The following is a 26,510-nucleotide window of genomic DNA, read 5'->3' as shown; positions in this document are numbered from 1 at the left end:
CCACTTCTATTCCTGCTAACAGTCTAAAGCTGTAAACTCTTAACTGTGGAACGTGTACCCGTATACAGACACAGTTCTCCCTGCAGGTTAAGGGGCAACTGAAGCCTGTCTGTGTAACCAGGATCCCATATTAAGGACCCTCTCATCCCCCCGTTTTTTTCTTAATCTTCACCCCAGGATATTTTTTCCGTTGCTTTTTCAAAGAGAGTGGAAGGGAGTGGGGAGGGATGGAGGGAGGGAGAGGGGGAGAGAAACACCGATGTGAGAGACACACATCGATTGGTTCCCTCCTGCATGTGCCTGGACCAGGGCCCAGGATCGAGCCAAGGTATGTGCCCTTGGCCGGAATTGAACCCTGGACCCTTCAATCCACAGGCCGACGCTCTAACCACTGAGCCAAACCTGCTCGGGCTCATCTCCTTTTTAATGTCATCTTAACAGATATCCTAAAACAAACTAGCATTTGGCTTTAGTGTTAGAAAACTGTCTCAACAGTGCTAATATTTGAATTTCCATTTTCCTTTCAGTGCTTTGTTTTTAATAAAGAAGACTTTTTTTAAGGCTTGGAATGTATTGAGTGAATTTTGCTACTATCGGTTTGTGGAGTTGCATTTAGTTTAGGAGATAATTTTAAGTTTATATTCCTGTGCTTGCTTTGTCAAGTTTGTATGTGTGCTGCTTTTATAGCTATTTTTATGAACCAGTTCAGTAAGTCCAAAGTATTTCTGGATGTTGATGAAAAGTTGGAGGCCTGATGTTATGCTTTGGGCCATCTCCCTAACTAGCTCACTGGTAAATTGAGGTCAGTATTTGCCTTGGAAAATTTTCTCTGAGAGCAGAGAAAATGGTTCTGAATGTACATCAATCTTTTAAACTATTTGTACATTGTGGATTTTATTCTTTGTGTGTGTTACAGTTTACCTGTTGTTTAAAATAGACAGTCCATTTGTCCTTCCTATCCTTTGAGATAGGCCAGAACAAGTATTGGCGTAACTTGAAAGGTGAGGAAATTGAACCTCAGAAAGGCTAAGTGGTTCGCTAAAGATCACCTGTCACCTGCTTAGTTAGTAGCCATATCTAAGCTAGAACTCTGATATCAGTATTTGCAGAATACTTTTGTTTACATTTTATTTTTGAAGCAGAATACTTCATTGAACAGTTTGTGTTGGGTACTTTATCAGTTCTTTGAGCTAGGTACTCTATCACCCCTTTCAGATAAGAGAACCAAGGCTTAGAGTTTATGTAACTTGCATAGAGAATCACAGGAATATTCAGTGGAGCCAGGATTTGAACAAGACTTAATTATAGGTCAGGCTAAAAGCCCACACTATTAACAGTTGTGCTCTACTGTATAAACTTGATGATCTGTTCAAGTGGAGGAATACTATTATAAGTACATTGTTGGGACAGAATAAAAAATTACTGTACTTTTATGTATTTTAACAAATTCAAGCGTAATTCCATGGCAATTGTAGTAGAAGTTTATGGTGATAAATGTAGCTGAATGGGAATCTTATTTCTATCTTAATATTGTTTGTTATCAGTGATCCCATTAAAAAACAACACAGTTTACTCTGGCCGGTGTGGCTCAGTTGGTTGAAGCAAAACCCTGTAATGCCAAAGGGTCGCAGGTTTGATCCTGGTTGGAGCTCATGTCCAGGTTGCAGTTCGATCCCCGAGGCAACCAGTCGATGTTTCGCTCTCACATCGATGTTTCTCTTTCTCTCTCTCTCCCTCTTCCTTCCCTTCTCTTTTAAATCAATAAAAAAGCAAACAAAAACTGTGTCCTAGTCCAGCTGGGATGGCTTAGCGTTTGAGCATTGACCTATGACCCAGGAGATCTGGGTTCAATTCCTAGTCAGGCCACATGTCTGAGTTTCGGGCTTGATCCCCAGTTGGGGGCGTGAAGGAGGCAGCTGATCAGTGACTCTCATCATTAATGTTTTTCTCTCTTCCTTCCTCTCCCTTCCTCTCCCTTCCTTTGAAATCAATAAAGATAAATTTTTTTTGAGTGTCCTAATGTGAGGATAAAAGAAACAAAAATAAAAATAAGTACATGTTCCTAGGGTTTTTTAGATAAGTACACAGGCACTAAATAAATCATTAGTAACATAACATTTTTTGGTAGATATTTAATTCTAAAATTTGACCTGATTTTGCCTGGCTGGTGTGGCTCGATGGTTGAGTGTCGACCTAGGAATCAGATCACTAGTTTGATTCCTAGCCAGGGCACATGCCCAGGTTGCAGGCTCTATCCCCCAGTGGGGGCATGCAGGAGGCAGCTGATTGATGATGTTTCTCATTAATGTTTCTGTCTCTCTCTATCCCTCTCCCTCTCCTCTAAAAATCAATAAAAACATATTAATAGCCTGGTCGGGCATGGCTCAACGGTTGAGCATCGACCTAGGATCCAGGCGATCGGGTTCGATTCCCGGTCAGGGTACGTGCCCAGGTTGTGGGTTCGATCCCCAGCAGGGGGCGTGCAGGAGGCAGCCGATCAATGACTCATCACTGATGTTTCTCTCTCTCTGTCTCTCTCTCTCTTTTCCTCTCTCTTCCTCTCTCTGAAATCAATAAAGATATATTTTGAAAAAACCCAAAAAACACACATATTAGTAAAATAAAATTTGAACGGATTCTTAAAATTGGAAATTTGATTTCACTACAAAATGAAGTCCCAAATTATGGATTTTTATTTGGTAAATTAATCTTGCTAAATATCCTCTTAAAGCAATTAGTACTTAAAATAGTTTTTCAAAGATCATGGTATTCACAATTTTAGTTAAAATATTTTTATAAAGTAACAAACCGTAAAGTCACAAACCTGTAGTAGATTATTAATATGAAGGCTTTCTGCATAGTCATTGATAACTATTGATGACTAGCTTTAGCACTGTATTCATGAAATATGTTAATGTTTCATATGTTTAATAATGATAGTATATATGTATTTCTTATGTGCATTAAGAATTTTTAAATTTTCAGAAAGAGAAGGTCAGAAACTTTCCAATAATGACTTGATCAGGTGTGACAGATGGTAGCCAAATGGGCTGGGCTACCTTTCTTTTTCACTTTTTTTTTTCTTAGTTATAAAGGTTGCATATTCTCATTGTAGACATATTGAAAACTTCAAGCTTAAATCCGCCATAATCTTACCAAGCAGTGATGACGCCTGTTAATGTTTTGAAATATTTTTCCATCTTTTTGGTACACATTTACATTTTTAAAATTGAGAATGAGGTATATGTAGTTTAATATCTAGCTGGTTTAACCTAACATTGTGTATGATTGTCTCCTTTATTAACTTTTGAAAACATATATTTTGTCTGTATAATACTTCCATTTTATATACAATTTAATATTTTCCTATTATTGTACTGTTTGTTTCCAGTTCTCTCATAAATAATGCTGCAAATGGTCATCCTTGTTTGTAAATCTTTTAATAAATCATTGGTTCTTTACGATAGATTCCTAGAAGTAATTACTGTGTCAGAAATATAAAACATTTTTGTTTATATTATCCAGTTGCTTATAGCCATTTTTTCAGCAGTGTCTGCGCAACTTGGGCACCCTCACTTGTGCAGAATATTATCCTTGAAAAATGTTATTTTGGCAAAACATGTAATAACTAATTACTAGTAAGCTTAAACACATTTTTATTCGTTATTTGCATTTAATGCATTGCCTTTTTGGTTTTTAATGTTTTGTAATAATTTATAAGAGCTGTTCATTTATTAACTATATCAACGCTTGGTCATATTCAGCATGTGTATTTTTTCCTGCTTTTTTGTTTGCTTTTTCATTTTGGTATTTTTAATTACCACTTTAAAAAAATGTTTTATATTGTGGAGCTTCTCCATTGTTGCCTGTCTAAAACACAATATATGATTATCATATTGCTTGCTTAAACCATCATAGCTCTTTATTGCCTGGAGAATAAAGTCCTAACTTCTTAGCCTGGCCACATATATCATAGCACAGTTTGCCCCAAATTCATCTCACTTTTTCGTGAGGCCTTCTGAAATCTTTTTGGACTTCTCTTAACATGACTTACTCCCTTTAGTTAGAATACATACTTACGTAATAGTTCTGTTGCTGCTGCTGCTGCTTCTGCTTATTATTATTAATATCAGCCTCCTTGCTGAATGGTGAATTCCTTAAAAGTCAGGAGCCATGTTTTATTTCTTCTTTTCCCAGTCCTAGTACAGTGCCTTGTAGAGAGTAGTGCTTAGTAAACATTTTAGTTAATGAAAAGTTGTGGTAGAAGATTGCCTAGGTAAATCAGTATTCTTGGACCTATAGTCAATAGTAATTTATTTATTTAATTAATTAATTTAAATTTCTGAAAGCTTATAGTAATTTTTAATTGATTTTTTAAGAGACGGAGGGAGGAAGTGAGAAAGAGAGAGAAACATCGATTTGTTGTTTCACTTATTTATGCATTCATTGGTTGATTCTTCTCTGAGCCCTGACTGGAGATTGAACCTTCAACCCAGGCATATTGGGATGATGTTCTAACCAACTGAACTACGCGGCCAGAGCTTAGTCAATAGTGATTTAGATATGAGAGTTTCTGGATGAAGTATGCTATAGCAGTAGATTATAGCGTATGTACTGCTTTTTATTGTCTTATTCATAAACCAGTAGGTATATGCTTATAAAAAATACCCACCCTGCCCTAGCTGGTTTGGCTCAGTGGTTAGAGCGTTCACCTGCAGACTAGTGGGTCCCTGGTTCGATTCCAGCCAAGGGCATGTACCTTGGTTGCAAGCTTGATCCCCAGCTTTGGTTAGGGCGAGTGCAGGAGGCAACCAATTGGTGTGTCTGTCTCACATTGATGTTTCTCTCTCCCTCCCCCTCCCCCTTCTCTGAAAAGCAATGGAAAAATACTTCAGTTGAGGATTTTAAAAAAATCCACCCTAACCAACTATGTTCTAAATTAATAGACAATGCAAAAAGGCAAAAATTAGTTCTCTGTCTACATAGGAAGTGAGATTTGGGTCTATGGGATGGAATTTGGCTAAATAACTTTTGTTTAGGGCTTTATATGCCAGGAAAAGGATTGGACTTTGCCTTTTAATGTGATTAATACCTGTTAATGTTATTTTATCTTAAATGCCATAGAAATTAAGTCTCTAAATGTAGATTACTCAGTTAATTGAGAATTGATGTAGTATAAACCTGGCCTCGTCTTCCACTTTCCTTACTGTGGTAGAAGACATGTTTCCGTTCCTGCCCTGGCCACAACCTATACTAGAGAATTTATCTTTATTACAGCCCCTGGAAGACCCTGCTCCCTCCCTAGCCATTGCTGCTTAGATTACAGGTAGACTGCTGACCTCATGGATGGTGGGGCTGCTGTCAATCAGATTTTTCCTGTCAGAATATTTGAACTAAAAACCCAGGTAACTGGAGCAGCTGAGCTACAGAGTGTTTTGGCAAGCTGATGTGAGGGAGGCTGTTTGCAAAAGAGAATTGGGGCAAATTTGTGGAAACAGTTGAAGTTTCATAAAGAGACAGAAGATAATTCCCTGGTGGCTTTCCAATACTGAAGCTAGAGCTCCTTTTGAGGTGTCTCTCCTGTGTGTATTAGTATGCAACCAAGTGTTTTGACTCCAATATAGCCCCAATGAGCTCTCTTTTATTGGAGATTTGCTGCCATCTTTAGCTGTGAATGCTTCTTCATAGTCAGGTTTAGGTTTTTGGAAGTGTCGGCTGTAGTATTTGGTGTCAGGAGAAAACTTAAAAACCCCTATTATTAATTACCTCTTTATCAGGGTTTTCAGTCTTTTCCCAAAGAATGAAAGTAGCTTTGTTGTTTGTGATGTCTAAAAAGAATACCTGGTTTTTTAGAAAAAAATCAAATAGTACAGGAAATAAAGTTAGGAGAATATGGAACTGTGCTTACCAAAGAATTGATTTGTTGTGTTATAGTGAGCATCTCTCTCTCTCTCTCTCTCTTTTAAATATGTTTATTGATTTTAGAGAGGAAAGGAGAAGAGGATAGAAACATTGATGAGAAACATCAATATTGGCTGCCTCCTACATGCCTTCTGCTGGGGACTGAGCCCAAAACCCTGGCATGTACCTGGCCTGGAATACAAATGTCGACATCCTGGTGTATGTGTCAATGCTCAACCACCGAGCCACACTGGCTGGGCTACATCTCTTCATTCTTTTCTGTTTCCTCAGACACACTATTTAATGTAAATAAACTAATTACAGGTTACTCTATATCATTTTTATTAATAAGATGTAGGCACCTTTCCGTGCTAATACACATTTACATTATACATTTTTTTTATGGATAATCCTCACTTGAGAATATTTTTTCCTTTTTTTTATTTTTTAAAGAGATAGTAGAAAGGATGTAATTTTTTAAATTGATCTTGGAGGGAGGGAGAGAGAAACATTGATGTGAGAAGGAAACATCGATCAGTTGCTTCTTGCATACACCCCAACCCAATGATCAAACCTGCACCCTGGGTATGTGCCCTGACGGAATTGAACCCGCTACCTTTTGGTATATGGGATGTCGCTCCAACCAACTGAGCCATACCAGCCAGGGGCATTATACTTTTTAATACCTTAAAGGTAGTATTCCATTATTTGGTCATAGTGTAACTTAACCAGTCCTTGTTTGACAGGCACTTGGGTTGCTGTATGTCTTTGTTTAATTGTCTGATTATCAGCTTGAATATATTGAAATCATATTGTTGAATAGTGCATACTGTATTTCTGGGAGGAAATTTGGCAATATGATAAAACAAATTTATCTTCTAACATCAGAGCATCAGTGTGTAGGCTTCATAGTCTTAAAGTGTTTATTTTGACTCGTAGGTGGTGGGTCTGATTTAGCAATGTACTGGTTTTAAACCACCATAGGACAGAATAGGTGGGTACTTTTTATTCTGGGTAACTTTGCTGCCAGATTCATGGACCATATTTTGATTATTGAGAATGGCTTAGTAACCAGTGATGACTGTAGAAGTATATGAGAAGTAGTAAGAGTTCTAGCTCAGAATAAATTGAGACTTAAGAAGATCCTTAAGACAATAGGGCTTTTAAAGTGTTCAAAATAAGACAATAAGTAATAAGGGACAGTGGACAGTAGAGTAGTATAATAGAGTATAATGGTCAGCAGAATGTTGTTTTACTCTGATAATACTTTGTTTCCACTTTCCCTTCTAAGACGAGTCCCCAGACTGGCAGGATAAATCATATATTAAGAGGAAATCTAGCCCAGCCGGGCGTGGCTCAGTGGTTGAGCGTCGACCTAGGATCCAGGTGATCAGGGTTCAATTCCCGGTCAGGGCACATGCCCAGGTTGCGGGCTGCACCCGATCAATTACTCTCTCATAATTGATGTTTCTCTCTCCCCCTCTCCCTTCCTCTCTCTAAAATCAATATATATTAAAAAAAAAAGCATGCAAGAGGAAATCTAGATTTTTTCCAGCTGCTGTTGCCCTAGGCATGGCGACTCCTCGCCCTATGACTTCAGAGGCACCCTTTGAACCATCACAGCCCCCAGTCATTGAGGGTTTTAGCCCCAGTGTCTACTGCAGTCCGGAAAGCTTCAAGGACGTTTCTTTGCAAAACTCGCGAGAACCCAATGGTACCCATAGGCTGCCTGGGCACAGCGGTCGTCCTTACCTACAGCCTCTACTGCTTCCACCAGGGTCAGAGCCATGGCTCCCAGCTTGTGATGCACACCCAGATTGCCACCCAGGGCTTCATGGTTGCAGCCATCTTGATGGGTCTGTCAGTATCCTCTCTGAAGTCTAGACCTTGAGCCTGAGGCCTGGCCTTGAAAGCTCCCCAGAGATCATCACCAGCCCCTGGAGCAACCGCCGGTCTTGCCAATGGACTTATTCCTGCCTCTCCCCTGACATGCCTCTGTGTCAGTGGGGGAAGAAGTGGCCAAATGAGTAACAGATTTTTTTTCTGCAATCTCTGGTTTGGTTCTGTTTGGGTGTTGCATATTTCTAGTTCTGCCGCACTTTCTCCACTCCCTACATAACTCTAATCCACCGTAAAAAACAAAAAAAAAACAAAAGAGGAAATCTAACTTCCAGATTGTTGAGGAATAATGAGAGCTTTGTTAGTGGTTTGAAGAGTTAAAAATCTCCATGTCTATGAAGATTCCATCCGGTGAAGGTGATATAGAGCTATGATTTTGTGATTGTGAAGCGTTAGCTGAGAAGTTTCCAGAAGAGCAGAAATTGGCAAGTGTTGTCTTAGGTTATTTTTTTCCCTCCTCATTTTGGGAACTACAAGAGAAACTTGCCACTATTAAATAATTAATCACTTAGTAAAGACAGAGGGAAAGGATAGTAAAAAATTGACATTTCACTAATAAGTAACTTATGTTAAACCAGTCCTTTTTTTTCTTTCTTTGACCTGGAAACCAATATGGTAAAACATGGAAATGCCACTATAGATATGACATTTTGAGTACATTAAGGCACTTGAAAGAATCTGATGCTATTCTTGTGAAAAAAGTTGAGATGTATTTTTGTCAACCTGGAGGAACTTCACTGGTAGCAAGCCACAGGATCTTGTCCTTAATTCTTTCCTCTTCAAGATTTTTAGTAATGAACCTTGGTTTATAAACTGTTCCTTGGAAAAGAATTGACCCTATTTCAATGGAATGATGGGGACTTTGGAACCTTTTCCTTTGTTTCAAAATGAAAAGCTTATTTTGATCTGTTTTATTAATTGGGGTATAAGATTTCTTTTGGGGAGAAAGGGTGTAGCTGTTTTTATAAATAAGCTTGAAAACTATTCACAGTATATGGGTGCTCAAAAAGCCAACACAACATGAAACACTCTTCAAGTATTATAAGCATTGTACCCAGGTTACAGGAGGTAGTAGTGCAGTGCTTGTGCAGTTGGAATAATATTGAGTTGAACTGTATACAATACAGTGGTGGTGATTTACTTCTGAAGCTATTTGAACATTGTGTAATTTCATATTTCTTCATTGAACCTCACAAAAATTATGAGAGAGTGATTTGGCCAAGGTTACACAGCTAATAAGTAGGAGAGCTAGGACTAGAATTTAGTTCTTATTTGTACTTATTGTTTTTCATTAACCATGCTATCTTTTTAAAAAAATGTTTTTTATTGATTTTTTTTTTTTTTTTTTTTTTTTTTTAAAGAGGAAGGGAGAGGGAGAGAAAGAAACAGGATAAGAGAGAAACATGGATTGGCTGCCTCCTACTGGGGCACGCCCCCTACTGGGGATTAAGCCTGCAACCTGGGCATGTACCCTGACTGGGAATAGAACTGGCTACCTCTGGGTCATGGGACTATTCTCAACCAACTGAGCCACACCAGCCAGGCAACCATGCTGTCTTTTTTAAAAGCTTGCCTATAGGAGTTGGGGAACTCATGAAAAACTGTTAAAGGAACTATGGGGAGATTTATTGTGACTAAAGTGGATTAGGGAAGGTTTCAAGGAAGATGGAAGATTGAACTGGACCTTTAACTGGTTGGAATAGTTGCTGGAAATGAGTGGAGTGGAACAGCTTACTATGATTTGTGAGGCTCTGCATGACATGTAGCTGCTGCTAACCTGGTTCCCTTACTGGTTTTGCCTTTTATTTATTGATGTTCTTTGCTGCCTCTGAGCCTTTTATGTATGCCTGGAACTTATCACCTTCAAGTCTTGACTTAAATGTTATTTTTTTCAGAGAGGCCTTTTTTGAACAGCCAATCTAAAATAGTTCTGGTTCTTAACCTTCATAGCTCCACTGTTTAGAATTATGCATTTAGTTTTATTTACTTGTTTAATGTCTTTATTTTACAAGATTATTCTTTGATTGCAACTACCTGTTATGTCAACTAACTTTCACAGTACTCACACATACTACAATTAATATTTATTTGTTAAAATACCTGGAAAAATATTAAGATCACTGTAGGTGGGTAATGGTAGAGAAGAGAAGGGTAGGCTGGATGTGGTAGTTTTTCCCTGTTTTTTTTTTTCTTTTCTTTTTCAGTTTTCTTGGATATTTCAAATACTGTCATTTCTTGTCTTTGTGAGATGTCCTCCTTACCACCCCTCTTCATAAAAAGGTGCTTTTTTTTTAACATTAAAAAAAAAAAAAATCTTTATTGATTTCAGAGAGAAGAAGGGAGAGGAAGAGAGAGATAGATAGAAACATCAATGATGACAGAGTCATTGATTGGCTTCCTCCTGCATGCCCCCTACTGAGGATCAAGCCCACAACCCTGCATGTGCCCTGACCACAATCTCCTGGATCATAGGTTGATGCTCAACCACTGAGCATCACCAGCCAAACATCTCTTTTGTAAAGAGGTGTTTTGTTTTGTTTTGTTTTGTTTTTAATTCCTGGATATCCGTTGATACTAACATCCATGGGTTAAAGTCTAAGATTGGGAATTACTTTCAAACCAGTTAGTATTCTGTCACAAGGACCAGAAAGAAAAAAGTCCATATGGTAGAAACAACAGGATTTTTTTGAAGCTATAACTAAGCATTACAGGTGTGTACTATCTTTGGGTGTAGACTACTCTTAATTTATCAATTCATAGCAGTATCAGGACTTCATTTCTTTATGGCTTGCTTTGCTGTACTTCCTTGGTTTTGACTTCAGTTTTGCCCTTTTAATGGTAGCAGAAATGGCTATTGTACCATCTTTATACCATGCTGTTTGGAAAATCTCATATTTCTGCTACACAGAGGGAAAGAGAATATCTTCAGAAACATACTGTACGAGAACAAGGAAGCTTCTTTTTTCAAAACTTCGATAGCAGATGACACTTCATATATCATTGGCCTTATTCTTGAAAGAGTTAAAAGAGGGTGGGTTTTGGTTGTCTTAAACTGATTATGACCCATTCCTGAAGCTGATACTGTCAAAACCTCATAAGCTAAAAAAGTAGGTGTTTCTCAAATCTCAGAAATTTGGCATGTCGTGACCATGAAGGTGAAATTGTTTCTAGGCAGCAAACATACAGGTATGTAGTAGATTGTGCAATACTGAAAAATTATTTTTGCAGTTTTATTAACTTTATTTGGTAATCAGTGGTTAGTTCTCATCCACATTGACTATATGTAGATTTTTGAAAGTGGTGAACAGGTACATAGGTAACCAACATAAAGAGTTTGGTGAATCTTCATCTCATGTTTTCTGGACAACTGAACAGGAATACAAGTATGGGCCATTTCTTATTCCTTTGGCCCAGACACATTTGTTGAGCCTGGTGTCATTGTGCACATTTGGAGTTCCCATATCCTTCATGGCAGATTTCTGGATCTCTGAGGGCCTGAATAGCATGCTTCTTGAAGCCCACCCCATGGATGCACTGGTGAATGTTGATGATGTGTTCTCTGCTCACTACCTCATTGATGGAAGAATGGCCCTTCTTCTCCCTACTCTTCTTTGAGGGAGCCAACCCGCTGGGCCCAGGTTGGAAAGTTGAAAATCATTTTTATAATAAAAAAATCCTCACCTGAGGATATTTTTTCATTGTTTTTAGATAGAGTAGAAGAGAGGAAGGAAGTGGGGGAGGTAGGGGTGAAGGGGGGAGAGAGAGAGCGAGACATCGATGTGAGATGTCTGGGTACCTCCCTCACTTGCCCTGATGGGTGGGGAAACGAAACTAACCCAGGTACGTGCCCTTGACTGGGAATGGACCCTGCGATCCTGTAGTGCATGGGCTGACACTCTAACCACTGAGTAATACCGGCCAGGGCCGCATACTGTGTTTTTTAACTTATATGGTCTGTGTTTCTTTGTGAACTTCTTTGGGTTTTTTCCATTTATGTAGGTTCTGCACATTTTCTATTCATTATTCCTAGGTATTTTTGTTTCTATTTAAAATGGAATTTCCACAAAGCTTTATTATTATTTATTTACTTTATTATTGTGACAGCTTTACATTAAAGCTCACCTCTGTGGCTCAGTTCGTTGGGCTCGTCCTTTGCATCTGAAGATGGCTGGTTCAGTTCCCCGTTAGGGTACATGCCTGGGTTGTGGACTTGGTCCCCGGTGGGGGCATGCAGGAGGCAGCCGATTGATGTTTCTCTCTCTCTCTAAAAATCAATAAGGTATTAAAAACAAGAACAAAACAAACAATTACCTCACCCATTAAAACTAAACAACTCAGTTGCTTTCATTAACCTTTAAAAGACAGCATTTAAATTCGGCCAGCGGGACCTACTCCTTGCCGGGAACTAAAGTTCCCTTTCGTCGGATAAAGGGTATATTCACAGAATTATGCAGCTATCACCACAATCAATTTTAGAACACTTTCAGTACCTCAAAAATATCACTTAAAATTCCTCGTCTTCTCGACCCTAAGCAACAATCTACTTTCTCTATGTATTTGCTTATTTTGAACCTTTCATATAAATGGAATCATACTGTCTTTTGTGACAACTGTTGCTTAACTTGTTTTCAGGATTCATCCATGTTGGAGCATGTATCAGAACTTTATCTCTTTTCATGGCTTAATATTCTGTTGTATGCAATATACCACATTTTGTTTATTCATCAGATGATGGACATTTTGGTTGTTTCTACCTTTTGGCTATTAGGAATAATGCTTCTGTGCATATTTGGGTAAAAGTTTTTCTGTGGATTTATGTTTTCATTTCTCTTAGGTATATAGCTAGGAGTTGAATTACTAGGTCAAATAGTAGCTCAGTTAAATTTTTTGAGAAACTGCTGGACTCTTTCCCAAAGTGCTGCACATTTTATATTTCCTTCAGCAGTGTATGAGGGTTTCATCTTCTCCACATCCTCACCAGCACTTGTTATTTTCACTACAGGCATACCTCGGAGATATTAGGGGTTTGGTTCTAGATTATCATAATAAAGCAAGTATGTATCATAATAAAGGAGTCACAAATTTTTTGGTTTTCCAATGCATATGTTATGATTACACTATACTGTAGCCTGTTAAGTATGTAATAGCATTATGTTTTAAAAAACAATACCTTAAGTTAAAAAATACTTTCTTGCTAAAAAAATGCTAACCTAACCATCATCTGAGCCTTCAGTGAGTCATAATCTTTTGCTGGTGGAGGTTCATACAATATTTGCGAATCTCAGTAAAATGAGGTATACCTGTATTTTATTCTAGCCATCCTGGTGGGTGTAAAGTGGTATCTTTGTGGTTTTGGTTTGCATTTCCCCAGTGAATAATGATGATGAACATCTTTTCATGTACTTATTTGTCATTTGTATATCTTCTTTGGAGAATTGCCCATTTAGATCATTTGCTCTCTTTTTAATTGGGTTATTTGTCTTTTTATTATTGAGTTGTAAGAGTTCTTTATTCTAGACACATAACCTTGTCAGATATATGATTTGCAAGTATTTTCTTCCATACTATGAGTTTTTTCACTTTTCAGTAGTGTCCTTTGAAGCATGGAAGTCTTTGATATTGATGAAGTTCAATTTAATATCGATGAAGTTCAATTTATTTATTCCTCTTGTTGCTTGTGTTTTTGGTGTCCTATTCATTGCCAGAATCCATTGCTAGATCCAAAGGCACAAAGACCCCCTTTCTCCCTCTCTCTCTCTCCTCCCTGCCTCCCTCCCTCCCTTCGTTCCTTCCTCCTTTTTTAAAAATACATCTTCTATTGATCTCAAAAAGAGGAAGGGAGAGGGGGAGAGAGAAACATCAATGATGAGAGAGTCGTCATCAGTCAGTTGCCTCCTGCATGCCCTGAATGCCCCTGATTGGGGATTGAGCCCGCAACCCAGACATGTGCCCTGACCAGGAATCAAACCACAATCTCCGGGATCCTAGGTTGATGCTCAACCACTGAGACACGCCTGGCTGGGCACCCCTATACTTTCTTGTAAGAGATTTATAGTTTTGGTTTTTACATTTAGGTCTTTAATCTACCCTGAGTCAATATTTTGTACATGATGTAAGGTAAGGGTCCAACTTCATTCTTTTGCATGAGCGTATCCAGTTCTAGCACCATTTGTAGAAAATACATTCCCCGTTGAGTGATCTTGGCATCTTTGTTGAAAATCAGTTGACCATAGATACATGGGTTTATTTCTGGACTCTCAATTCTGTTCCACTGATCTATACTTATATCCGTCTGCCAGTACTACATTGTCTTACTGCAGTTTTGTAGTAAGATTTGTAATTAGAGAGTGTGAATCAGCTTTGTTCATTTTCAAAATTGTCTTGGCTACTCTAGATCCTTTGAGTTTTTATATGAATTTTGGGATCAGTTTGTCAGTATTTACAAAGAAGCCAAATGGAATTCTGAGGGAGTGTGGGAAATCTACAAAGCTGAAGAGTATTGCCATTTTAACAATATTAAGTCTTCTGATTTATGAACATGGGATGTCTTTCCATTTATTTAGATCTTCTTTAACAGTTTTCAGAGCATAAGTTTTGTACAAGATTAATATACAAAATCAATTCAATTTCTATACACTAGCAATAAACAATGCAAAAATGAATCTTAGAAAACAGTTCCATTTACAATAGCATCAAAAAAAATAAGACTTGAGGATATAATTTAATAAGTACAAACTGTGGTATACAGCTATAGAATGGAAAATTACTAAGCCATGAAAAGGAATGAGGTACCAAAATGGACAAATTTTGAAAATGAGCCTCTTTTTCCCTCTTTTTTAAAATATGTTTTTACTAATTTCAGGGAGAGGAAGGGAGAGGGAGAGAGAAACATCAGTAATGAGAGAGAGTCATTGATTGACTGCCTCCTGCATGCCCCCTACTGGGAATTGAGCCTGAAACCCCAAGCATGTGCCTTCACTGGGAATTGATTGAACTGTGACCTCCTGGTTCATGGGTCAACGTTCAATCGCTGAGCCACGCCCGGCTGGGCTCCCATTGTTTTTTAAAGAGAGTGGAAAGGAGAGAGGAAGGGAAGGATGGGGCCGGGGAGAGAGATCAATTGATGTGAGAGAGACGCATTGATTTGTTGCCTCCTGCACACACCGCAACCAGGGCCGGAGATCGAACCTGCAACCCAGATATGTTCCCTTGACAGGGTATCAAACCTGAGACCCTTTGGTGCCAACCACTGAGCCACACCGGGCAGGGCGGTAATGGATGTTTTAACTAATCTTACCGTGATAATCATTTTATAACATATATGTGTATCAAATCATGATGTTGTACACCTTAAACTTACACAATATTATGTGTCAATTATATCTCAAAGCTGGGGATGAATAAAACACATCAGCAGCTATAAGAATGGTTGGGTGGTGGAAATACTCAGTTTTGCTGGTGCTTACATGGTGTATACATTTGTCAAAATGAATGGAACTATACATTTAAAATCAATGCAGTTCAAAATGTAAATAGTGATTCAAATTTTAAAGAAAAATTTTAAAATTTTAAATTTAGAGTACAAGGAAAATTTGACCACTAAATGTCTTATATTAAGAAACTGCTTAATTTTTTATCTATGATGATATTGTGGTTATGTATAGTAAAAGTATTTGTCTTATACAGAAACACAGATAACATGTAATGCCTGGATTTGCTTCAAAATTATCCAGTGAATGGGGGAAAGGAAATGAGTATGGTACATATAGAACAAATATGCCCATAAGTTGGTAAATGCTGATTGGGCGATGGGTACATAAATATCACTGCCCATGAACCTACCCACTTACTAAATTTTTCTATAATGAAGTTAAAAACAAGCATACCAAAAAACAAGACTACAGACCACATATGAAAAACAAAGAGGGCTGGGTGGGCCTGGCTCAGTGGTTGAACGTTGACCCATGAACCAGGTGGTCACAATTCAATTCCTAGGTTGAGCATCAACCTAGGACCTGGGAGATCGGGGTTCGATTCCCGGGCTGGGCACATGCCCAGGTTGTGGGCTGCAGCCGATCAGTGACTCTCATCATTGATGTTTCTATCTCTCTCTCCCTCTCCCTTCCTCTCTCTGAAATCAATAAAGATATATATATTTAAAAAAGAAAACAAAACAAAAAAACAAACAATGGGAGCCCAGCCAGTGTGGCTCAGCGGTTGAGCATCGACCTAGGATCCAGGAGATTGCAATTTGATTCTGAGTCAGAGCACATGCCTGGGTTACAGGCTTGACTCCCAGTAGGGGACTTGCAGGAGGCACCCAGTTAATGACTCATCATTGATTTTCTGTCTCTCCCCCTCTGCCTTCCTTTCTCTGAAATCCTAATACATATTAAAAATAAATAAAAATATATTTTTTTTAATTAAGAAAGAAATGTCAATTTGTTGTTCCACTTATTTATCCATTCATTGGTGGTTGTGTTGTGCCCTGACCAGGGACTGAACCTGCAACTTTGGCATATCGGGATGATGCTCCAAACAACTGAACTACCTGGCCAGGGCCCTAATACAGTATTAATTATGGTCATCACACTGTACATTAGATCCCAAGAATTTACTCATAACTAGAAGTTTGTACCCTTTGACCAACATTTTTCCATTTCCTCTACTCCTCAGCTCCTAGAAACTTCTACTTTTTTTCAAAGAGTTCAGCTTTTTTAGATTTATATATGAGATCGTACACTATTTGTCTCTCTCTTTGACTTATTTCACTTAGTGTAACACCTTCAAGGTCCATCCAAGGTGGCAGGGTTCCCTTCTTTATGGTTGAGTAATAGTCCACTGTGTATATGTACCCCGTCTTCCGTATCCATCCGTCCGTCCGTCCATCCATCTGTGGACACTTAGGGTTGCTTCCAAGTCTTGGCGATTGTGAGTAATGCTGCAGTGAACTTGGCTGGGGTGCGGGGGAGACGGGGGAGAATGCAGACACTTTTTCGAGATTTCTTTGATTTCCATTTAACGTATACTCAGAAGTTGGATTTCTGGGTTATATGGTACTGTTTTTTGCATATTTTGAGGAACCTCCATACTGTTTTATATTGTAACTATACCAGTTTACATTCTCATCTTTAGTGTAGTAAGGTTCCCTTTTGTCCACATCCTCGCCAACACGTTATCACTTGGTTTTTTAATAATGGCTGTTCTAACAGAGGTGAGATCATAGTTATTGTAGTTTTGATATTGAGATCTTTCATGTACCATTTGTATGTCTTCTTTGTAAGAATGTCTATTCAGGTTCTTTGCCCATTGTTAAATTGTATTCGATATTTTTTACTATTGAGTTGTATGAGTTTCTCGTATTTTTAATATTAACGTTTTATAAGATAAGTGGTTTGCAAATGTTTTCTCCCATTCTGTAGGTTGACTGATCTTTTTGCTGTGCAGAAGCTTCTTAGTTTGATATAGTCCTACTTGTTTATTTTTGCTTTTTTTTTTTTAAATTGACAGGCTAGTTTTATTTTTATTTTTTAAATATATCTTTATTGATTTCAGAGAGAGGAAAGGAGGAGAGATAGAAGCATCAATGATGAGAGTCATTGATCGGCTTCCTCTTGCACTCCCCCGACTGGGGATTGAGCCCACAACCCAGGTATGCGCCCTGACCGGGAATTGAACCCCAATCGCCTGGATCCTAGGTCGACCTTCAACTGCTGAGCCAGGCCCGGCCAGGCTATTTTTTGCTTTTGTTGCTCATGTTTTTGGTGTTACATCCAAAAACGTTGCCAGGGCCAGTATCAAGGAATTTTTGCCCAGTGTTTTCAGTTTCAGGTCTTATATTCAGGTCTTTAATCCATTTTGTATTAGTTCTTTGTATGGTGCAAGAAAGGGGTCCAGTTTCATTCTTCTCTGTGGATATCCAGTTTTCTCAGTACCACATATTGAAGAGACTATCCTTTCACCATTGAATATACTTGGCTTCCTTGTCAAATATTAGTTGGTTATATATGCATGGTATTCTGTATTTTCTATTCCATTGGTGAATCAGTTTTTATGCCAGTATCATTTAGATTATTATAAATTTGAAATGAGGAAGTGTGATTAAACTTTGTTTTTTCTCAGGGTTGCTTTGATTATTCAGGATCTTTTGTGGTTTCATGCAAATTTTAGGATTTTTTTCTATTTCTGTAAAAAATGCCATTGGAATTTTGAGATATTACATTGATTCTATAGATGACCGTGAGTAGTATGGACATTTTAAAAATATTTTGATCCGTAAACACAGGATATCTTTTCTCTTTTTTGTATTTTCTTCAGTTTCCTTCATCTTGGTACAGATCTTTCACTTTCTTGGTTAAGTTTATGCTTAGGTATTTTGTTGTTTTGATGCTATTGTAAATGGGATGGTTTTCTGTATTTATCTTTTAGGTAGTTTGTTAGTGTATTTTGTATGTTGATTTTGTAGCCTGCAACTTCACTGAATTATTCTATAAGTCTTTTTGGTGGAGTCTTTAGGATTTTCTATATATGAGGTCATGCCATCTGCAAAGAGAGACAACTCCAATACTATGTTGAACAGGAGTGGTGAGAGTGGGTACCCTTGTTTTGTTACTTCTCTCAAGAGGAAAAACTTTCACCATTGAACCTTTAAAAGACTGCATTTAAATTCCCATAGTGGGGTCTCCCGGCCGGAGCTTTTTTGGGCATTTAAATTCAGCTCTGCAGGCATTTACTTTTTTGCCTCTATCTTATCATAGAAGGAGCAAGAAATAATTCAAATGAAGTGGGAACGAAAGTTCCCATTCAGCCAACGGGACCCACTCCTTGCCGGGAACTAAAGTTCCCTTTCGTCCGATAAAGGTGAATATGATGAGTTGTGGGCTTGTCACATATAGCTATTTTGGGTTCCTGGACCCAATTCCAATGTGTGTTTGTGTGGAGGCTTCCCACATAAACAAGCAGTTCTTGGACACAACTGTTTCAGAAGTCATCAATTCTGCTCAGTTATGACAGTTTATACCCAGAGTTAGCATCAAATTTCAGATAAAAGGTTCAGTCCCACATTACCACTCTCCACCTCAGATACTAACCACAGACCCAGATTGTTACCTGTACTTCTTAGTGACTGGTTATAAATCAGAATTTCCCACAACTCCTTCCTTGGGTTCAATTAATTTGCTAGAATGGCTCACAGAACTCAGGAAACCTGTTTACTCAGTAGATTACTGATTTATTACAAAGAATATTAAAGAATACGAATCAACAGCCAGATGAAGAGATATATAAGGTGGAGCTGGGGGCCTAGCACTGTGACATGTGGAAGCATTCTAGTTCCCCAGTCTGGAATGTCTCCAAACCACCTCTTTTTCGTTGTTTGTGGAGGCTTCATTATGTGAGCATAATTGATGAACTCATTGACCATTGGTAATTGCTATAGCCTCTCCTCTCCCTGGTAATGGAGGTGGGACTGAAAGTTCCATCCTGCTATTCATGGTTGATTTTCCTGGACCCCCCCCCCCCTTAGGTGCTTTACAGAAGTTACCTTCGTTAACATAAACCCAGTTGTGCAGGAAAGGGGCTTGTTAGGAATAACAAGACACCCATTTCACCTTTATGGCTCTGGAGTGTTTTCAGGAACTGAGGATGAGGGACAAATAGTTGTTTCCCTTTCTCTGGAATAACAAAAGACATTCCCCTTTCCCTGGGATAGCTTAGAAAATTCCAAGAATTTTGGGAGCTATGAGCTAGGGAATATGAATGAAGACCAAATACAGTGTGGGGCAAAAATAGGTTTACAGCTGTTTGTTTGGAAAATAATACAAGAATAAACGTGGTGTTTTGCATATTCAGAACTTCAAACCTACTTTTGTCTCCACCCTGTATATGTGAGAAATATATTTTGATCGCCTGAATGACCAAATATATATATATTTCTTATAGATCACAACATTGTGGTGGCTTTTATTATGTTGAGGTGTATTCCTTCTATACCCAGTTTTGAGAGTTTTTATGATGATGTTGAATTTTGTCAAATGCTTTTTTTGCATTTATTGAGATGATCCTAAGATATTTATCTTTCACTCTATGAGTGACTAATCATGTTTATTGATTTGTATATGTTGAACCATCCTTGCATCCCAGGGACGAATCCTACTTTATCATGGTATAGGATCCTTTAATATGATGTTGAGTTTGGCTTGCTAGTATTTTGTTGAGTAATTTTTGCATGTATATTCATCAGGAATATTGGTCTGTAGTTTTCTTTCCTTGAAGTTATTTTTTTCTGGCTCTGGTATAAGAGTAATGCTGTCCTTGTAAAATGAGTTTGGGGATGTTCCCTCTTCAGTTTTTTGGAAGAATTTGCAAAGGATTGGTGTTAGCCTTTAAATTTTTGGTAGACTTCATCACTGATTTGTTGAAAGGTTTTGATAACTGATTCAATCCCCTTACTCATTATTGGTCTGTTTAGATTTTCTGTTTCTTCATGATTCAGTCTTGGTGTTATTGATGGGGTATCCTCTGTGTCTCTACCTGTCACTGATGGAAGTGGGCTTCTTGGGGTGCTGCAGGAACAAGAATTTCCTGAGTCCCTCATGGGAGAATGAGGTAACATGGGAAGCTTTATTGATGAGGTAACACTAAGGGGGGGGGAACCCTTCCAAGGTCCCAACTACCTCTGTTTAGCCGTGGAAGAAGTCCAGCCTTGTCTTTAGCAGAGCTAGAATTAAAACCACTGCCCAGAGTTGTCGCTCCATATTAAAGTCCAGTCCAGTCCAGCATCTGGCTAGGTTAGCTTATGTTCCCAGCTGCAGTCCATTGCATGTGGGGTCTGTGTGGCAGCGCCACATGGCAGGGTTGAGTGCGGGTCATGGAGCAAGCGAGAAACATGAGCACAAGAGGAACAAGAGAGCAAACTTTTCTTTGGAGATATTAACCAGGAGCTTAACCAGTGAATCCTTCAGGATTTCACACTCTTGTGGCTCCACCCCTCTAGCCAATCCATGGTTCCCCAGGCTAGACTGACAGGCAGGCATTTTCCCTATGTCACCCTGACTTTACTGAGCAAGTGCCCATCTTCCCCTTTGTCGGACCCCTTCTTCCAGTAATCATCAGGGAATGGACCGGTGGTTTCCTGGGGAGTGTTAAGTAGCAGCTCCCTGGTGAAGCTGCCCAGATGACCATGCTTATAATGTCCGGCTTTCTCTCCTTTCTGTTACTAATATTTGCTAGTTAATTACAACAGTATCATTGGTAGGTTGTATCTTTCTAGAAATTAATTTTTTTAGGTTGTCCAGTTTGTTGGCTTATGATTGTTTTCATTTGTCCCTTGTGATATGTGGTATCAATTCTGATACCTCAGTTGTCTCCTCTTTTATTTCTGATTTTATTTCTTTTGAGTGTTGTCCTTTTCCCTTAGTCTAGCTAAAGATTTGTCCTTTAAAAAAATCTTGAAAAAAACAAAAAACCCAGCTTTTAGTTTCATTGGTTTGTTTTTTCTAGTCTTTATTTTATTTCTGCTGTGATTTTTGTGATTTCCTTTCTTCTGCTAACTTTGGGCTTAGCTTGTACTTTTTCTAGTTTCTTGAGGTGTAAAATTAGGTGTTTTGAGATTTAAAAAAAAAAATCTTAATATTGCATTCATAAGTTTCTCTCTTAGGACTACTTTTGCTGCAATTTTTTAATTTCCTTTTGACTTTTTTGACTCGGTTGCTCAGAAGTCTGTTGTTTAATATACACATATTTGTGAAATTTCAGCTTGATTTTTTTTTTATACCATTATGGTTAGAAAAAATACTAGATATGATTTCAGTCTTCTTTGTATTTTGTTAATCCTCACCTGAGGATATGTTTATTGATTTTTTTTTTTTTTTTTTTTAGAGAGAGTAAAGGGGGAGGGAGGAAGGGAGAAAGAGAGGGAGAGACAGAGACCGACATCAATATGAGAAGCATCAATTAGTTGCCTCCCTTATGTGCCTGAACTGGGGATCGAGTGTGGGTTCGATTCCTGGTAAAGGGTGCATATACGTGGGTTAGGGGTTGGCTCCCTGCCCCTGGTTGGGGTGCTTGTGAGAGGGAGCCAGTAGCAACCAGTTGATGTGTCTCTCTCACATTGTTTCTCTCTGTCTCTGCCCCTCTCTCATTTTCTTCCCCTCCTTTCCTCCCTTCCACTCTCCCTAAAAAGCAATGGAAAAAAATATCCCCAGGTTAGGGTTAACAAAAAAAAAGAAGATACAGTGGCAGAGCTGCCTAGTTGTGAAAGAGACTCAGTGGCGTGCAGCGCCTAAAATACTCCCTTTCTGGCCCTTTATAGAACATTTTGCTGATCCCTGATTTTATACAAACATTGTACATTAAAAGACTTGTTGGCTATTATATTTAACTTTAAATTCCTTTTGTATTAGTAGTAGTAGTAGTAGTACATATGGTATATGAAATGCCAGTATGTCAGTTAGAGTACAGTCAGGGAACTGAAGAGAGAATTTAATCAAGAGAAGCAATTAAGTAGATGTTGAAGGTTTTAAAGAGCAAAGAGGGAACCTGGAGGATACCCAGAAAATGGTGATGACAACAACAACAACGATAACTGCAGGAAACATGCATTGTCCCCTAAGGCTGGGGGAACAAAGGAAAGAGAGTTGTCTAGGACTTCAGGGATGCTGCCTGGCTAATCCTGGTACCTCTAAGAGAAGAGTACCATGAGATAGGTTCTTAGAAGCTGTAGCCTGGAATCAGTGCTGCTGCTGAGTGATGCTTTCAGATATAGCAAGGTAACATGTTCTTGGTCTCCTCTTACCTCTCAGTCTTTTTCTAGTGCTGTGTAGGCACTGAAGGAAGATCTGAACAGGAAGCCAGCTGGAAATGAAAAATGTAGCTTGCAGAGTCCCAGCTCCAGCATCACAAAGTACAGAACAGAAGGGTGGATTTGAAGTTGAGAGACAACACTAGAATGATTGCAAAGGGTCTTCTATTTTTCTGCTCAGAATTAAATATCTTAAAAATGTCTTATTAAGCTCAAATTATTCATTAAGTAAATAAACTAAGATTTATTTTCCTTAGTGAAAGCAAAAAAAAAAAAAAAAAGTCACCTGAAATACTTGCATTTGTAAATCTAGGCTTTTTTGGGTGAAGTATTGGCTTTAACATTGGTTTAGCGTTATTTATTCATAATTAAATTTTATTTTTTCTACTTTATTTTAGTATCAGATATAGAAGGTGGTGATGGACTGCAGCTCAGAAAGGAACATACTCTCAGAATATTTGCTTATATCAATTCCTGGACACAGAGGTATGTATCCTTAAGTATTTTGAAGACTAACTTTGGGAGTTGTATTTTAAATTTGCTTTGTTTGTCATCAGTTTTTCCTTTTAGGATGTTGGGTTGTATACTTTTAGTCATTAAATGACAATTTATCAATATTTATTAAATCTTCCCTTTCTTACTCATGGGGCCATTTATGGCTTTGTTTTTAAAACATAAAAATAAAAATTCATTTTTTTCTTTAACCCTGCCTTCATTATTAACAAATATGGGTGTGATCAAAATTCTAAAAGTAATTATTTTGAGAGATTAAAGAATTGTTGTGGCATAGCTAGAGGCCTATAACAAACTTACTCTTTTTAAAAAAATTGCTATTGTGGTAGAGGACACTTTGGCCCTTCTGGAATCCACTTGCCATTTGTTCCTTTTCCATAACAGTTATGCATATTAGAGCCATTTAAAAATAACACATATATTGAGAATATAGAGAAAAAACTTTAGGGAACACAGTGATTAATGTAACCAAAGTTTGTTTCAAGGATTTGCAAATTTTTGTTTCTCATTGTGATTTAATTGATTATGGCTAAATATTCTTCTTGTGTGCTTATCCTGTTTAAACTTCCTAGTCCTTCTAAAATTTTATGGGTAAAGAATGTTTGAAGCATTGTGTACAATGATTAATGAACATATTAAATGCAGTGGTAACATAAGTGACTGTCCTGAGGCACACAGGATAGCTGATGATAGTTTATCAGAATAGTTTAATTTCAAAAAGGTATTTCCTGTGCAGAAACATCTTTTTTCCATATGTTTTTTTACCCTTTGTCAATAAAATTGGTACATAAATTTGTTTCCAAAAAAGACTGAAGATTTTAGGTATTTAAAATTTATGTGCCATCATTATTGGCATCTCTTCTGAGTCTCAGCCTGAATTCCTTTTGACTAAGTTTAGCAATGGTTGCTGTTCCTTTCATTATGGGTAAAATAGATGATTGGATATTTTGTAATAATACTGTGTGTGTTTTTTGTTTTGTTTTTTGTTTGTTTTTAGTATATCTTTATTGATTTTAGAGAGAGGAAAGGAGATGGAGAGAGAGATATAGAAACATCAATGATGAGAGTCATTGATCGGCTGCAGCCCGCAACCTGGGCATGTGCCCTGACCAGGAATCGAACTCCGATCCCGGTCGGGATCCTATGTCGATGCTCAACCGCTGAGCCACGCCTGGCCGGGCTGTAATAATAATATGTTAATGATTTAAAATTCACATTATTAGCCTAAAGGATTTGCTAAAAATGGTATATTTGCGTCAGAATTTTGAATTTATTGTAACTACAGTTAGGTGACAACATGTTATACTAGGATAAAATCATAGTTTTAATTTCAGGATTTATAGGTGTGCCACTAAATAAATGAAGTTCAGAGAAATGATATTTTACTAACATCTTATCCCTGGTTATTGGTGGAGATGGGTGGGAGTTACATTTTCCCATTTGTAATTCACTTTTATCTTAGATGTATACTCTTAATCCCTGTATCACAAATTTTTAACCTGAAGTCTGTGGATAGGAATAAAATTATAAAGGAAATTAAAGATATATATATATATATATGTCTTTATTGATTTCAGAGAGAGGAAGGCAGAGGGAGAGAAACATCAATGATGAGAGAGTCATTGATCGGCTGCCTCCTGCATGCCCCCCTCGCATGTGCTCTGACCGGGAATTGAATTGTGATCTCCTGGATCATAAGTCGATGCTCAACCGCTGAGACATGCTGACCGGGCATAAAGGAAAGTTTGATAGACACAAGTTTAGGCATTAATTTGTAGGTTTCATCAGAATATCAAAGTGTGTTTACTCCAAACTGTTAGAGATGCTCTCTCCCTTTATCTCATCCTGCTCCAGAATATAGTGGTTAACAATATGGCTTTGGAGCTACATAGATGTAGATTTCAGTCCCGCTTTATCACATGTGTATTGGATGATTATGACAAATAACTTTTGTAAGCTCTAAGCTCTTACTTCCTTATTTGTAAAATGAGGATAATAAAGTTACTACTATCTTAGTGAGGTTTTAGAGAAACAAAGTGCTTAGCATAGTATCTGTTGAAACTTAACAAACACCTATTTTAATTAAAATTGTTAAAATTTATTTTGGAAAATGAAATATATATTGAAGGGTACATAAGTACATAAGCTAAAGCTTGAAAAGTTTAACTGAAAACACAGTTTGTAACATTTCTAATTCTAATCACATGTTGATAAGTTATGAAAAGTTTTTAGCTGGTAGTAAAAAGTACTAAAAAGTATGCCTGGCCGGTGTTGCTAAGTGGTTGAGCATCAGTCCATGCACCAAGAGATCGCAGGTTCTATTCCCAGTCAGGGCACATGCTTGGATTGCAGGCTAAATCCCCAGGAGGGGCATTTAGGAGACAGCCGATAGACATTTTTCTTTCTTTTCCTTCCTCTTCTCTTTCTCTCAAAATCAATAAAAACATATTTTTAAAAGTACCATGCTGATAGAAAAGTGAAAATAGTCAATTGGATCACAGTGCTTTGTAGTAAAAATTTTTTTCTATTCTGCCCTTATTCTCACCCATATCTCCCAGTTTCTTGTTTGGGCATCAGAAAATATTGTTGCCTATATTAACATTGTGGATAAATGGCTACTCATAAAGCCATTTAACTTTGGGGCCCATGACCATGGAAGTCTATAAATACATCTTAATGCACTAATGAACCCATGACATTTCATGCAAAATATTCTTTATAGGTTTTCTGGGAGAAAAGTGATAACAGCTTCCATAAGATTATCAGTGGTTAAGAATCATTTTTTAAATGTATTAACTAGAATATAGGTAAAAGAGAATGTTCGCTTAAAAACAATGTTGATAAGAATTTAATTTATAAGCATTACAAACATTTTAATATTTTATATTATTTTTCCTCCTCTTTAAATGATACACTTGTAAAAATCTTTGAGAAAATACAGGGGATCGGAATTTAAAAAAGTATACCACCATGTAGAGTAAAAATTGCTTTTTTTTTTTGGTGTCTAACCTAGGTATGAGATTGTGAACAGTACAGTTTAAAATTTTACAAACTGATTTTACTACATGTCTGTTGGATAATATGATTTTTCACGTACAGCCTACTGTGATCAATCTCTCCATGTCATCAAATATTATATGTCATTTTAAAATTGCTATAGAGCAGTCACACAACTGCCACTCCTTTGTCTTGTCTGTAAGATCAGGAAAGTTAGTTATGTATGTTGGTTTAACAGATTATCGTTATTTCATTTTAATATTGTAATTGGGAAAGGAATGAAAGGAAAACTAATTCAGAGAATGGGAAGAGCAGATCACAAGCATAAGAGCATATAAGGGTCTGAAAGGAATATCATGTTTGACGAATGCATTGAAACTACAAGGCATAATCCTTAAAA

At 37.7% G+C, this 26,510-nt stretch overlaps 1 protein-coding gene and 2 pseudogenes across 4 annotated transcripts in view; 2 read left to right on the top strand and 1 right to left on the bottom strand.

Annotated features, from left to right (window-relative positions):
* Positions 1-26,510, top strand: part of USP34 (ubiquitin specific peptidase 34) — a 183,752-nt gene that overhangs the window by 2,736 nt on the left and 154,506 nt on the right. For all 4 annotated transcript variants that reach the window (XM_087823588.1, XM_087823587.1, XM_087823585.1 and 1 more), the window contains exon 2: positions 22,999-23,086. In XM_087823588.1, the coding sequence (XP_087679714.1) occupies positions 22,999-23,086 (88 nt within the window). The remainder of the gene's footprint in view (positions 1-22,998; positions 23,087-26,510) is intronic.
* On the top strand, positions 7,440-9,034 carry LOC148091641 (HIG1 domain family member 2A pseudogene; annotated as a pseudogene).
* Positions 11,058-13,984, bottom strand: LOC148091640 (large ribosomal subunit protein eL31 pseudogene; annotated as a pseudogene).

This window comes from Miniopterus natalensis, chromosome 13 (genome assembly GCF_054644295.1).
Source record: "Miniopterus natalensis isolate mMinNat1 chromosome 13, mMinNat1.hap1, whole genome shotgun sequence".
NCBI classification, from domain to species: domain Eukaryota; kingdom Metazoa; phylum Chordata; class Mammalia; order Chiroptera; family Miniopteridae; genus Miniopterus; species Miniopterus natalensis.
The sequence above is the reverse complement of the archived record's forward strand: the minus strand, read 5'-3'. Positions and strand labels throughout refer to the sequence as shown.